Source organism: Bison bison, unplaced genomic scaffold, assembly GCF_000754665.1.
Source record: "Bison bison bison isolate TAMUID 2011002044 unplaced genomic scaffold, Bison_UMD1.0 scf7180017864215, whole genome shotgun sequence".
Lineage (NCBI taxonomy): Eukaryota > Metazoa > Chordata > Mammalia > Artiodactyla > Bovidae > Bison > Bison bison.
In genome coordinates this window covers 11,255,026-11,269,845 of record NW_011494787.1, presented here as the reverse complement: position 1 = coordinate 11,269,845, position 14,820 = coordinate 11,255,026, and the positions used below count along the sequence as shown (strand labels likewise).

General features: G+C 42.1%; 1 protein-coding gene across 1 annotated transcript in view; it reads left to right on the top strand.

Moving 5' to 3' along the window:
- FSTL1 (follistatin-like 1) overlaps positions 1 to 8,764 on the top strand; it is a 56,903-nt gene extending 48,139 nt beyond the window's left edge. Inside the window, exons 8-11 of the mRNA XM_010845388.1 lie at positions 1,026 to 1,138; positions 1,458 to 1,568; positions 2,593 to 2,669; positions 6,135 to 8,764. Of these exons, the coding sequence (XP_010843690.1) occupies positions 1,026 to 1,138; positions 1,458 to 1,568; positions 2,593 to 2,669; positions 6,135 to 6,179 (346 nt within the window). The 3' untranslated portion in view covers positions 6,180 to 8,764. The remainder of the gene's footprint in view (positions 1 to 1,025; positions 1,139 to 1,457; positions 1,569 to 2,592; positions 2,670 to 6,134) is intronic.
- The last annotated feature ends 6,056 nt before the right edge of the window (positions 8,765 to 14,820 follow it).

Here is a 14,820-nt window from a genome sequence, read left to right as displayed (position 1 = left end):
GAACACCTGTTTGTTCAAAAGAATGCAAAGAATGAAACCCAGATTCTAGGGTTCCTTTTTAATGATAACCCATGGCCTTAAGGCTTCCGTGGTGGCTCAGATGGTAAGGAGTCTTCCTGCAGTGCAGGAGACCTGGGTTTGATCCCTGGGTCAGGAAGATCCCCTGGAGAAGGAAATGGCAACCCGTTCCAGTATTCTTGCCTGGATAATCCCATGGACAGAGGAGCCTGGCGGGCTACAGTCCATGGGGTCACAAAGAGTTGGACATGACTGAGCTTTGAACTTTTACTTATTGCCTTGAAGTATAATACCTGTAAATCCTTCTTATTTTGATGACCTGCAATAAGATAATGTTTTACAAATACAACGTTTGATCCTTACAACACTGCAGTGACAGAAGGCCGCTTGTCCCCATTTCACAGATAAGCAAACAGGTGCAGGAAGGTTGAATAACTAGCTCAAGGCCATTTGGGTTGTAAGTGATTGAGCCAGGGCTCAAACCCAGGCCAAGGGGAGACGGAGGGAGCTGGAGTTCTAGAAAACTTTTCTGAAAGATCTCTTTGTATAATAAAAGGATGATAGTGGTGCTGCTGGTTTCAAACTCATATTCTTTCAAATCACACATTCTTTTCATGTCATCTGTTCCTACCACTTTTATTTGATCTTTCTAGTTCGGTTGACTTGATACATTATACCTGGAGCAGGGGAGGCAATTGATAGTGGAAGGTATGTGCAGATGGTGAAACATTTGTCAATCCAAGTGGACAAAACCATCCAGGAAGCTTCAGTCATCTTGGGAGTATCATTTGAAAAACTTGAATGATCTGATATCCCATATAATAAACTAAAGGTTGGAAGCTTACTGGAGTCAGGATACATGATGGTTGTAGAAGGTCAGTGTAGAAACTTTCTCTTTAAATATGGGCCACCTTCAGAGGCCCAGGTGTATGTAATCCTGATGCTTGATTCCTTCAGGAGGGAAGCTGAGGTCTTGCCAACACGTTTCTCCTGTGTTTTCTTTTCAGAGGACTCTGTGTTGATGCTCTCATTGAACTGTCTGATGAAAATGCTGACTGGAAACTCAGCTTCCAAGAGTTCCTCAAGTGCCTCAACCCATCCTTCAACCCTCCAGAGAAGAGTATGCCTAATCTAAGAAACAGCGGCTTGTAGGGAGTTGGGGTTATTTGGAGGGGGCCAAGATAGAGGAGACTGTGGAACTCTCCAGAGCTTACCAAGAAAATTCCCTTCCGTGATTCTAGACTGGGCCCCAGCCCATTATCTCCATGCTGAGGTTCAGGTCCGAAAATCTTTGGGTTGATAGAGGCATTTGTTCAGTTATCGTGCCTCTGAGGGACAAGCAGGTCTTATCTGGAAGGTGGTAAGGTGCACAGACGGTAGCCAGGATGTCCTGTTCCACCCTCACCCTAAACCTTTGCCCCTCATTTCTGGTCACACAGAGTGTGCCCTGGAGGATGAAACGTATGCCGATGGAGCTGAGACCGAGGTGGACTGTAACCGCTGTGTGTGTGCCTGTGGAAACTGGGTCTGCACAGCCATGACCTGTGACGGTGAGAAAGAAGGGACGGTAGGGAGAGTGCTGTCTTCATGAATCGCCATGAGAGAAGTCACGGTGGGGATGTTGGGGAAGAGTGCAGTGGCTGGGAGAAAAGAAACTGGAGGGCAAGAGACCCACTCACATCTGGACCGTCAGGGCTCCCAGAGAGCAGCCTTGAGGGCACAGCACTTATGCTAGATGTGCTATGTTAGAAAGTCACTCCAGAGGTTGGGAATAAGAAAGATTCAAGACCCAGGGCAAGATCAAGTGTTGGTAAGAGATTAGAGTGGTAAAAGTAGAAAGGAAAGCAAACACTTATTAGTGAGAATTACGTGCATTTCTTGGAGTAGGAAATGGCAACCCACTCCAGTTTTCTTGCATGGGAAATTCCATGGACAGAGGAGCCTCGTAGGCTACAGCCCTTGCGGTCACAAAGAGTGGGACACAACTGAGCACACACACACACACGCATGCATGCATTTCTTCTAAGCACTTTACATTTTAACCCACTTAATCCTTATGACAGCTTAGGAAATCCTCTATGTCAAAGACTAAGGTGATTGGAAGGCAGAATGACTTCTTGCCATCTATGCCCGGCAGGAAAAGGAGACATGTTCATAAGCATGTTTGAATTAGCAGGATTGGGTAAGCCTAAAAAAAGAGAAAGTTGAAATAGTTGAGACGTGGGCAGGGCAGGTTGGGAGACATCAGACATCTGGGGAAGGGGGAGCAGTGCCCAAGCCAGCATCACCACTAGCACAGTTCTACCAAGAGATCTTTCAGAAAAGGTTTCTAGAACTCTAGCTCCACACCCTCCCCACTTAGCCTAGATTTGAGCCCTGGCCCAGTCACTTACTACCCAAGCATGTTACTTTGGAGGTGTCCATTTCCCTGGGACACTTTATATTCAGAGAAATGTGAGTATTTCATTTCTCCTTCCATAAGTTAAATGGGAGATGAATTTGAAAGCCTAAAAGGTAGGTATTGGAGGGATCTCTAACAGCTACCACTGCTCTGAGCCTTGATTCTTCTTATAGGAAAGAATCAGAAGGGGGCCCAGACCCAGGCAGAGGAGGAAATGACTAGATATGTCCAGGAGCTTCAAAAGCACCAGGTAAGTTGCTGGTTTAGGTAGCCCTGTCACCACCAGGCCCGTCCTCCACGCAGACACTGCCTAATGCCCCAGGTGACCAAGGACATGTGCTCTGTTCCTTACAGTAGGTCCCGAACGACACGCCTATATACCTGTGCCATGCAGATCATGATACAGATAGTTCCCTGCCAGAGTCCTTGTAGAGCCAATATGCCCCAGCAGATGTAGATTACAACTTGGTAAATTGCTCTATAAGTTAGAATCAGGTGGGTGGTGGTTTGCAAATAAGCATGGTCTAAAGAAGCATTCCTATTTCTTGTCATGACCAGTGCCCAGACCCAAAGGCTGTGAGCTCCTTGAGAGCAGGCTCTGTGACCTGCTCACCAGTGTAGCCCTGCATTTAGCACAGGGTCTGCTGTATAATGGGCTTCCCTGATAGCTCAGTTGGTAAAGAATTCGCCTGCAATGCAGGAGACCCTGGTTCAATTCTTGGGTCCGGAAGATCCACTACAGAAGGGATAGGCTACCCACTCCAGTATTCTTGGGCTTCCCTGGTGACTCAGCTGGTAAAGAATCTGCCTGCAATGCAGGAGACCTGGGTTTGATCCCTGGGTTGGGAAGATCCCCTGGAGAAGGGAGAGGCTACCCACTCCAGTATTCTGGCCTGGAGAATTCCATGGACTGTATAGTCCATGGGGTCACAAAGAGTCTGACTGAGCAACTTTCACTTATGAACTTATGAACACTGCTGTATATAATTGGCTCTCAGGGAGCATGAAATTAGTGAATTTAGACTGTAGCAGAAAGGATTTGTTAAATGCCAAGCTGGCTAGAACACAGCCTGAGAACTTAGAGATTCTGTTTCCTAGAGACTTGAAAGGATAATAAGAATTCTGTTCAGGTTCTATGTCATTAAGTTGAAGGCTTTCTTGGCGAGAAATATGTTATTGAGGGCCTAGAGAGAAAATCTAGATGAGCTAGACTCCTAGGACTGTCTTTCCACTGGTTTACCTGTAGTCCTAACAAAGGATATTGTTCCTTGAGTCATCTGTCTGTAAACTAGGTCTGGTAATACAAGCCTTCTCTCTGACATATAAGTTTTTAAGCAATGTAATGCTCACAGGAACTATTGAGATGAAATATGTGACTTGAAATATGTGACAAAAATTATTTGTGTTAATAGTAATTGCTCATATTTATTGATGGTTTTTCATGTGCATTTTGTCACTGATAGTGTAGAAACCTCATGTCAGTTTTTTAAACAGATGCAGAAGCTCCTAGTCCTTGGCTTTTTCATATTTCAGCAGCCTTGAGCTTCTTCCAGATTAGTATAAACCCACAAAAGCAAAAAACACTTAATAGGAATTCCTTTCATCTAGGGTGGAAAAATGATCAGAGTAGACAGTGGGGAGTGAGTTATAATAGCTAACATTATGTAGTTTGTCCGTTTTATGTCAGTTGCCTCAGAAGCAGACGCTAAGGTAAGAACTCAAGTACAAACAGTTTATTTGGGAGGAAGTCCCCAGGAAACACCAGAAGGGGAGTTGGGAAGTGAGCCCAAGGAGGGAAGAAATAATGAGTGTGTATTCCGGCACATTACCACTGGGGGCAAGTGGAGCTTAGTCCTGTTACAGAACTCTGGGAACAGTTAGTGCAAAGGGGGCAGGGAGCCGGGCTGTGCCTGCATGAGCTCCCAGCAGCCACTGGCTGAGAGCCGCCACCAGCAAACATGAATTCCCTGGCATTTCTGGCCTGTCAGCGTGTGTGGGCAGAGCAGGCTTCAGCAGCCAGAGAAAGCCTCAGGCAAAAAGATGCAGGTGCTGGCAGTAAGAAGCCAGGCCAGTGTACCGAAATGTTGAAGACAAGGGCTATGGATGGGGCACTGACAGTGCCTGCTGCTGCTGCTGCTGCTAAGTCGCTTCAGTCGTGTCTGACCCTGTGCGACCCCATAGACGGCAGCCGAACAGGCTCCCCCATCCCTGGGATTCTCCAGGCAAGAACACTGGAGTGGGTTGCCAGGGTTGCCATTTCCTTCTCCAATGCATGAAAGTGAAAGTGAAGTCACTCAGTCGTGTCTGACTGTTCGCGACCCCATGGACTGCAGCCCACCAGGCTCCTCCGTCCATGGGATTTTCCAGGCAAGAGTGCTGGAGTCAGGTGCCATCGCCTTTTCCGCTGACAGTGCCTACTAGATGCCAAACACTGTTTTTTATTCCCTATTTAATTTTTTATTGAGATGTAATTCACATACCATAAAACTCACCCTTTTAAAAGTATACAATCAGATGGTTTTTAATATATTCACAAGATTGTCAGCCATTACCACTGTCTATTTCCAGATCATTTTCATCATCCCCAAAAGAAACACCAAACCCATTAGAAGTCACTCACATTCTCTCCTCTCTCAGCCCCTGGCAACCACTATTATATTTTCTGTTTCTATAGATTTGCCTATTATGAACACAAATAATTGGAATCATACAATATATGGCTTTTTCTGTCTGACTTTTTTCATTTAGTGTACTGTTTTCAAGGTTTATCCTTATTGTAGCGTGAATCAAGACTTCATTCCTTTTTATGAATAAAGAACATTTCATGGATAGATATACCACATTTTGTATATCCATTCATCAGTTGGTATATATTTAGTTTGCTTCTACTTTCTGACTATGATGAATGATACTGCTGTAAACATTCTTCTACAAGTTTCTCTGTGGACATATGTTTTCACTTCTCTTGGGTATGTACCTAAGGAGTGGGATTGCTGGATCACAGGGTAACTTTGTGTTTAATCTTTTAATAAACTGCCAGATTGTTTTCCAAAGTGACTATACTATTTTATATCCTAACCAGTCATATTCCAATTTCTCACAAACTCACCATCATTTTTCATTGTGGTTATTTTTTATTAGACATCCTAGTGGGTGTGAAATGACATCTCATTGTATTTTGATTTTCATTTCCCTAATGCTTAATGATGTCAAGCGTCTTCTTATGTGTTTCTTGGCTGTAAGAATGTCTTCTTTGGAGACATTTGCCACTGTTATAAAAATAATAATAATATTATTATTCATAATAATGCCCGAGTCCCCCAGAAAGTTGCACAGCTATGATTCAAGCTCAGGCAGTCTGCTTCCAGAGCCTGTCCCTCTCAATGCTTCTCTAAACTTGGATTCAAAACATTTCGTAGCACTTCCATGTAGCATCCTTTCTTCATTTTTTAAATGAATATAATAATGTCTGACCTTATTGTTTCATAGGAGTTTAGAGTCAGCTCTTAATTTAGCCACAGCCCTATGCAGCTGTGTCATGGTAAGACATGATCCTTGCCCTCAAGTTGTTCATCATCTGTGGAGGAGATAGACAAGTAAACAGAACCAAAATTCAGCATGAGCATGTTTCTGTGAATGCTGGCCTTGAAGACTAGATAAATGCCAATAATTTTTTAAAATATTTCATTATGTTTATTTCTCTTGCCTCTCAAAGGAAACAGCTGAAAAGTCCAAGAGAGTGAGCACCAAAGAGATCTAATGAGGAGGCATCTGGGAATGGTGTCCGGAGCCTGGCACCTTCTCTTCAGTTTCAGCGCTGAGTCCAGTATATGCAAGTGTCTGCTACAACCGCCAAATCACCTGTATTTGCTTATATAGCAATGAGTTTTATTTTGTCTATTTGTTTTGCAATAAAGGAAATGGGGGTGGCTGGCTAGGAGGGGAAAGGCCAGAGCCTTCATTTCTAGGAGTGTTTTGGGAGAAGCTGTCAGTGTGCTCAGGGGCCGGAGGCAAGTAAGGAAACTGCATCAGGATTGGGAGAGTGGACCCAGATCTGGAACCCTTCTGAGTATAGCACAGCTGTGAACATGCTGCAGGGAGTGCAGGCAGTGAGAGAGAGCTGAGCAGGCTGTCCCCAGAGGAGGGAATTGGGAAACTCAGAGAAGAAGACGGCATTCTGCTTCCAGCCCTTCCTGCCACCATCAGCGTAACAGACCTCTAGCATCTGTGCTTCTCCTTAAGGCCCCAGCCGCTGGCTCTAGACACACGGCCATCCTGCTAGTTCCCCAGTGTCTGAGAGAGGGTGCCCCCAAATGATGCAGATACTTGTAGACTTTGAGCCCCTTAGAGATCTAACCAAATTTTTAAAATACTTTTTACCAAAGGTGCTATTTTTCTGTAAACTTTTTTTGGCAAGTTGATTTCATTCTTCAATTATTATCATTATATTATTGTTGTTGTTTAATATTTTATTTTCTTAACTAGAAATTAAGCTTTTGTAATTATTTTTCATTAGTCCTGCATTTCAGAGATGGGAGAGTTTGGGATTCTTCCTTGTGCAGAGATGCTATCACCCAGACATCTCCCCACCCTGCCACATGCAGCCTGGAATTCTCCTATGGTTTCCAGTGGGTCTGTAGTCTGCCAGAGGAGCAGGGGGTGCCTCAGACAGAAGCCATGAGAAGTATCCCCACACAAAGCCTTTAAGATCCACAACGCTAACTTGTTTTCATTTATTCTGATAGAGCCATACAAATCAGTATTCCAAAGGATGGAAACAAGCGCAGCTAAGCAAGACTTAGTTCCCAGCCTATCAATATGCTCGTTGATCCTGCACTAAGTAGGAGAGTGACTCTGGCCCATCTCTTCCTGTTTCTGGGCCTTAGTTTCCTCAGTGAACAGGTAGGAATGCATTAAACTTGATTTGAGGAACTGTAAATTCTGTGATTCTGGTAATAGGTCCAGAAGGAGAAGATGATTTTTCTCCTCCTTAGGATAAATGAAACCTTGTTTTTATGTAAGAATCAGATGACCAAATTTGACCTCGGTCTGAATGGCCCCACGGGTTGTGCTATGATGTAGAGCCCTCAAGTAAAGCCTACCCAGGAAGAGAGTGAGAAAGAGAACCACTTCTTTGTCTTTGCTTTTGCAGTTCATCTTTAACCTTCTTGGGAAGAAAAAGGACTCTCCCTTTAGAGATGAGGGGAAAAGAAGGTTTACATTTTAAGACAGGGAAAAAAGTGGAATCAAATCCTAAAAGTGTGACTGGGGAGAAGTCAGTCATTTCTGTGTCTTTTGACCCTTGTGATAATTAACCCCGCGCAATACCATGTTTAAGATGCATTTAGAATAACAAAATTAAAAACTTGACATAAGATCTCATTTTCAGAAAGCAGATTACAGACCACCAGAGGGAAATCATGGGGGCCGTATTGCACAGGCAACTCTGAGAAAGTTGTGCTGAAAATGTAATTCCTTCTAACCAGGTTTCCTTTTTCTCCTTTGAAAGAAGAACATTCCACTTTGTTTAGAATTCTGAGTTTTTGTTAAATCATCCCACTTAAAAGCTCTCTTCCAACCCAACTTATACAGTTTGAAATGCACCTCCATGTCAAAGTGCCTTGGAGAGCTCCCAACAGCACATCTTGACCAAGTTTTGCCAGCCCTTGAACACCAGAAGAGAGGGCGGGAGTACCAGTCTGTTTAAAGCAAGAAGGCAGAATGTCTCCTCACCTGTTACCTTTAGGTCAGTGGCTGCCATCCAAGATGACCCTACCCTGCGATGTTGACCCTAACCTGCATTCCTCCTGTAAATAGGGAAGCTGCTGTCGGCACCATAGAGTCACGTGATGATGATCATTCACAGAAAGCTGCTAAATAGCCTAGTTTGGGGAGTCTTGCATAGAGCTTTGCATGGAGCAAATAAACAGAATTAAATCAGGTTCAGTTCCTCCAGCTCTCTAAAAGCACAGGGCTTAGACTGCAAGCTTCCTTGGGGTTTCTCTGTGTGTCTATGGTTTTTATAAAGACATTATAGCATCTGTTAAGATTCAGTGTCCATGGAAACCTTCTCACATGCCATGGCTCTGGACTCCATCACTGTTTTTGGAAAGCAGGGCTCCTCCACCTGCTAATAAGACCATTTGGACCTGTCTGAATGTCTTTCCTTTACATTTATGTTTTTAAATAGTCAAATTTCAAGAAGCAAATTTGGACAGGTTTCTTTTGCCTGTGTGTTTGTGAAATGTATTTGTATTTAGTAGGCTTCCATATTGCATTTAACTTGTTTTTGTAACTCTTGATTCTTTTTTTGGATACTATTGATAAATAAAGAAATTAAAACAATAACTGTGTCATTTTCCTTCCCCTCAATTAAGGCCAAATAAAGTTGTGAGAGGGCTTCCCAATGGCTCAATTGTAAAGAATCGTCTGCAGTGCAGGAGATGGAAGTTCAATCCTTGGGTCGGGAAGATCCCCTGATGTAGGAAATGGTAACCCACTCCAGTTTTCTTGCCTGAGAAATTCCATGGACAGAGGAGTCTGGCGGGCTGTAGTCCAAAGCATCACAAAGAGTCAGATGTGATTGAGCATGGAGCAAGAGAGAGAAAGTTATAAGAACATTAACCATTTACCTTATAAAAGTGAATTTGAGTTTCAAGAGGCTTAAAAGAGGCCTGAAAAGTTTATCTTAATCTTGGGACTGAAGCTGTAGGCAGGAAGGTTTGCTCATGGACTGATAAAACAAGTTTATTTTTTAAAAAAATCACTGATGGTGGGTCTGGATAAGAAATGATGAGAACTCTGGGAACATTCCTCTTTGAGAAGAGGTTAAACTAAATGACTCCTAAAGCTGCCAAGAATCTGATGAGACTGAAGGCTGATTACAGGTAAACTTGTATGAGAAGTCAAACAAACCTGGGAACGTGGCACAGGAAGCTTGTGAAGATCTGGTTGACTAAGCTTAGTGGCTATTTACCTGATACATGTGCATCCCATGCAGTAAACATTTCCAAGTGGACTGCATGTTGTCTGATCAATACCATCTTGGAGACACATGACCAATACTTATTTTCCAACCGCCTGTCCAAATGATTATTACAGATATCATTCACTCCCCATGACCATTAATTCTGGCTTCTAGAAGAGCGCATTACTGTTGATGAGGTTTAAGCTGTCTTAATTTTAGTCATAGAAAGGCAATGCCAAAGAATGCTCAAACTACCGCACAATTGCACTCATCTCACATGCTAGTAAAATAATGCTCAAAGTTCTCCAAGCCAGGCTTCAGCAATATGTGAAATGTAAACTTCCAGATGTTCAAGCTGGTTTTAGAAAAGGCAGAGGAACCAGAGATCATATTGCCAACATCTGCTGGATCATGGAAAAAGCAAAGATATTCCAGAAAAACATATATTTCTGCTTTACTGACTATACCAAAGCCTTTGACTGTGTGGATCACAATAAACTGGAAAATTCTGAAAGAGATGGGAATACCAGACTACCTGACCTGCCTCTTGAGAAACCTATCTGCAGGTCAGGAAGCAACAATTAGAACTGGACATTGAACAACAGACTGTTTCCAAATAGGAAAAGGAGTACTCAAGGCTGTATATTGTCACCCTGCTTATTTAACTTCTATGCAGAGTACATCATGAGAAACACTGGGCTGGAAGAAGCACAAGCTGGAATCAAGATTGCCAGAAGAAATATCAACAACCTCAGATAGGCAGATGACAGCACCCTTATGGCAGAAAGTGAAGAGGAACTAAAAAGCCTCTTGATGAAAGTGAAAGAGGAGAGTGAAAAAAAGTTGGCTTAAAGCTCAATATTCAGAAAATTAAGATCATGGCATCTGGTCCCATCACTCCATGGGAAATGCATGTGGAAACAGTGTCAGACTTTATTTTTCTGGGCTCCAAAATCACTGTAGATGGTGATTGCAGCCATGAAATTAAAAGACGCTTACTCCTTGGAAGGAAAGTTATGACCAACCTAGACAGCATATTGAAAAGCAGAGACATTACTTTGCCAACAAAGGTCCATTGAGAGTTGGACTGTGAAGAAAGCTGAGTGCTGAAGAATTGATGCTTTTGACCTGTGGTGTTGGAGAAGACTCTTGAGAGTCCTTGGACTGCAAGGAAATCCAACCAGTCCATTCCAAAGGAAATCAGTCCTGGGTGTTCTTTGGAAGGACTGATGCTAAAACTGAAACTCCAATACTTTGGCCATCTGATGCAAAGAGTTGACTCATTGGAAAAGACTGATGGTGGGAGGGATTGGGGGAGGAGAAGAAGGGAACAACAGAGGATGGGATGGTTGGATGGCATCGTGGACTCTATGGACATGAGTTTGGGTGAACTCCGGGAGTTGGTGATGGACAGAGAGGCCTGGTGTGCTGCAATTCATGGGGTCGCAAAGAGTTGGACATGACTGAGGGACTGAACTGAACTGAATTAAATTTTACTCATTGAGTTAGACAAGGCTGTGGTCCATGTGATTAGATTGGCTAGTTTTCTTTGCAGCCAAAGATTGAGAAGCTCTATACAGTCAGCAAAAACAAGACCAGGAGCTGACTGTGGCTCAGATCATGAACTCCTTATTGCCGAATTCAGACTTAAATTGAAGAAAGTGGGGGAAACCACTCACACCATTCAGGTATAACCTAAATCAAATCCCTTATGATTATACAGTGGGAGTGACAAATAGATTTAAGGGACTAGATCTGATAGAGTGCCTGATGAACTATGGACAGAATTTCTTTTTTTTTTTTTTTTTCAGAATTTCATGACATTGTACAGGAGACAGGGATCAAGACCAATCCCAAGAAAAAGAAATGCAAAAAGGCAAAATGGCTGTCTGAGGAGGCCTTACAAATAGCTGCGAAAAGAAGAGAAGCAAAGGAGAAAAGGAAAGATACACCCATCTGAATGCAGAGTTCCAAAGAATAGCAAGGAGAGATAAAGCCTTTCTCAGCGATCAATGCAAAGAAATCGAGGAAAACAATAGAATGGGAAAGACTAGAGCTCTCTTCAAGAAAATTAGAGATACCAAGGGAATATTTCATGTAAAGATGAGCTCGATAAAGGACAGAAACGGTATGGACTTAACAGAAGCAGAAGATATTAAGAAGAGATGGCAAGAATACACGGAAGAACTATACAAAAAATATCTTCACAACCCAGATAATCACAATGGTGTGATCAGTCACCTAGAGCCAGACATCCTGGAATGTGAAGTCAAGTGGGCCTTAGGAAGCATCACTACAAACAAAGCTAGAGGAGGTGATGGAATTCCAGTTGAGCTATTCCAAATCCTAAAAGATGATGCTGTGAAAGTGCTGCACCCAATATGCCAGCAAATTTGGAAAACTCTGCAGTGGCCACAAGACTGGAAAAGGTCAGTTTTTATTCCAGTCCCAAAGAAAGGCCATGCCGAAGAATGCTCAAACTACCACACAATTGCTCTCATCTCACATGCTAGTAAAGTAATGCTCAAAATTCTCCAAGCCAGGCTTTAGCAATATGTGAACTGTGAACTTCCAGATGTTCAAGCTCGTTTTAGAAGAGGCAGAGGAACCAGAGATCAAATTGCCAACACCTGCTGGATCATGGAAAAAGCAAGGGCATTCCAGAAAAACATCTATTTCTGCTTTACTGACTATGCCAAACCCTTTGACTATGTGGATCACAATAAACTGGAAAATTCTGAAAGAGATGGGGATACCAGACTACCTGACCTACCTCTTGAGAAACCTATCTGCAGGTCAGGAAGCAACAGTTAGAACTGGACATGGAACAACAGACTGTTTCCAAATAGGAAAAGGAGTACTCAAGGCTGTATATTGTCACCCTGCTTATTTAACTTCTATGCAGAGTACATCATGAGAAACACTGGGCTGGAAGAAGCACAAGCTGGAATCAAGATTGCCAGAAGAAATATCAATAATCTCAGATAGGCAGATGACAGCACCCTTATGGCAGACAGTGAAGAGGAACTTAAGATGAAAGTGAAAGAGAAGAGTGAAAAAGTTGGCTTAAAGCTCAACATTCAGAAAACTAAGATCATGGTATCTGGTCCCATCACTTCATGGGAAATAGATGGGGAAATAGTGAGAGACTTTATTTTTCTGGGCTCCAAAATCACTGCAGATGGTGACTGCAGCCATGAAATTAAAAGATGGTTACTCCTTGTAAGGAAAGTTATGACCAACCTAGATAGCATATTCAAAAGCAGAGACTTTAGTTTGTCAACAAAGGTCTGTCTAGTCAAAGCTATGGTTTTTCCAGTAGTCATGTATGGATGTGAGAGTTGGACTGTAAAGAAAGCTGAGCACTGAAGAATTGATGCTTTTGAACTGTGGTGTTGGAGAATGGCTGAGTAATATTCCATTGTATGGATGTGTGTGTGTGTGTTTGTGGTGTATATATGCCACATCTTTATCCATTCATGTGTCAGTGGACATTTAGGTTGCTTCCACGTCTTGGCTATTGTGAATTGTGCTGCTATAACCACTGGGGTGCATGTATCTTTCCAAGTTAGATTTTCCTCCAGATATATGCTTGGAAGTGGGATTGTTGGATCGTATGGTAACTCTATCATCCTCTTAATTCCTTAAAACCAAGTTCAAATGCCATCTTCTCCCTTATCTCTCCAGCTAAGGTAATGACTTTCTCTTCTGAACTTTCTAACTTTATGATATTTATCACTTCATTAATTTGCATTTTAGCTATTTGACAAATGTGTTCTCTCTTTCTGGTCTGTAAGCTCCTCAAGCATTGGATTTGTGTTTGATTCATGTTCATGTTCTACCATGGTACCTGGAACATTAATTTGCACAAAATCAGGGCTCAGTAAGTATTTGCTGAATAAAAAAGTAAACGATACAGTCACAGACAGTGAAAAACAAAGGTAACACAGAAATGCACATCTATTTATGTAAATTTCTCTCTCCTTGCAAAAACAATATCTATTTGCATGAAAGCATATAAATGCATATATCTATGACTAAAGCTGTGAGTAGACACATCCCTTAAACTAAGCACATTATTATTTCTATTTTTATTCTAATTCAGACCTTCTTCTCAATGACTGACAGCAATAGCCTCTTATCTCTGTTCCTAGTTCTTCCAATGCCCTCAACCTGTACCTTCCTAAAGCACCTCTTTGATTATATTACTCCTTAGCTCAAGAATTCAAGGAGTTCTTGCATGGTAAAGTCTGGAAAAAGCTGAATGCGTTATTTTCTAAAGGGAAAGAAATCACAGTTATAACCAGTGTTGTTGCCTTATTTTTAATTAATGTATTATACTATTCCTTATGTGAGATTGAACATCTTTCCATGTTGGTCCTTGTTCTTTTGTTTCATTCCCTTCATTCATTTTCTATTGATTGTTGGCCTTTTTCTTACTGCTTTGTAATAGTTCTTCATAAATTATTATTAGCTGTTTGTTGTGAGGGTGGCAAGATCTGGCAGTAGTAGATCAATTAGAAGGTTACTTCAGGAATGAGGTGAGAAATAATGGTGACTTGAATTAAGATAATGGCATTGGGGGACTAATAGAAGGTTAAGGAGGTAACATTGACAAGAGCTGGCTAATGACTGGCTATTGAGGAGGCAATGGTCAAGAATGACCCTAAGGTTCCAACTTGGATGACTTGGTAGATAAAGTGCCATTTCCTGGGGTTGGTAAAAGAGCAGGAGAAACCCGCTGGCTGGGGAAGGGAGGAAGGAATGGGAGATGAATTCAGTTTTGCACAGATTGAGTCTGAGTTTGGAGAGATCTTGTGAGTAGTTGAATAGGAAAGTTTGGGAAGAGATCTGGACTAGAGATAAAGATTTTGGAAAAGTATAGAGATAGTATTCCTTTGTATAGACAAGATGGTCTATGGAGAATATATCAAATGAGGGGGAAAAAAGAAAAGACAGTGTTGAGTTGGGAAAGTCTATAATAAAGACAGAGACTCTTTTTGAGTAACTCTGGATATATGTATTTCTCCTGCTTCCTTATGGCATCATTAACAAAAAGTGTACACAGAAGAAAGGTACAATGGGTTTAATTCATACATGAAAATACAGCATGTAGAAAGTTCAGATGGGCAATGGTGATAGGGATTCTATAGACAGGTCAAAACTGAGAAGGAACCACCGTGAATATATGAAGGGAAGTAACACAACTCATTAGAAAACCTGTTAAATAAATTTAGGAAATAGGAACAGGAAATGCACCCAGATCATGACCCCTGGAATGCATAGGTCTTAACTGACTTGCCATGGTCAGGTAAGAAACTTAGGAAACTTGATAATGTCAGGACCTGTAAAAACAATGTATTGCCAGGAAAATAAGAGACAAGGTTGTTAATGGATAAAAATAAAATATTTAACAAGGAAACCCGTACACAAT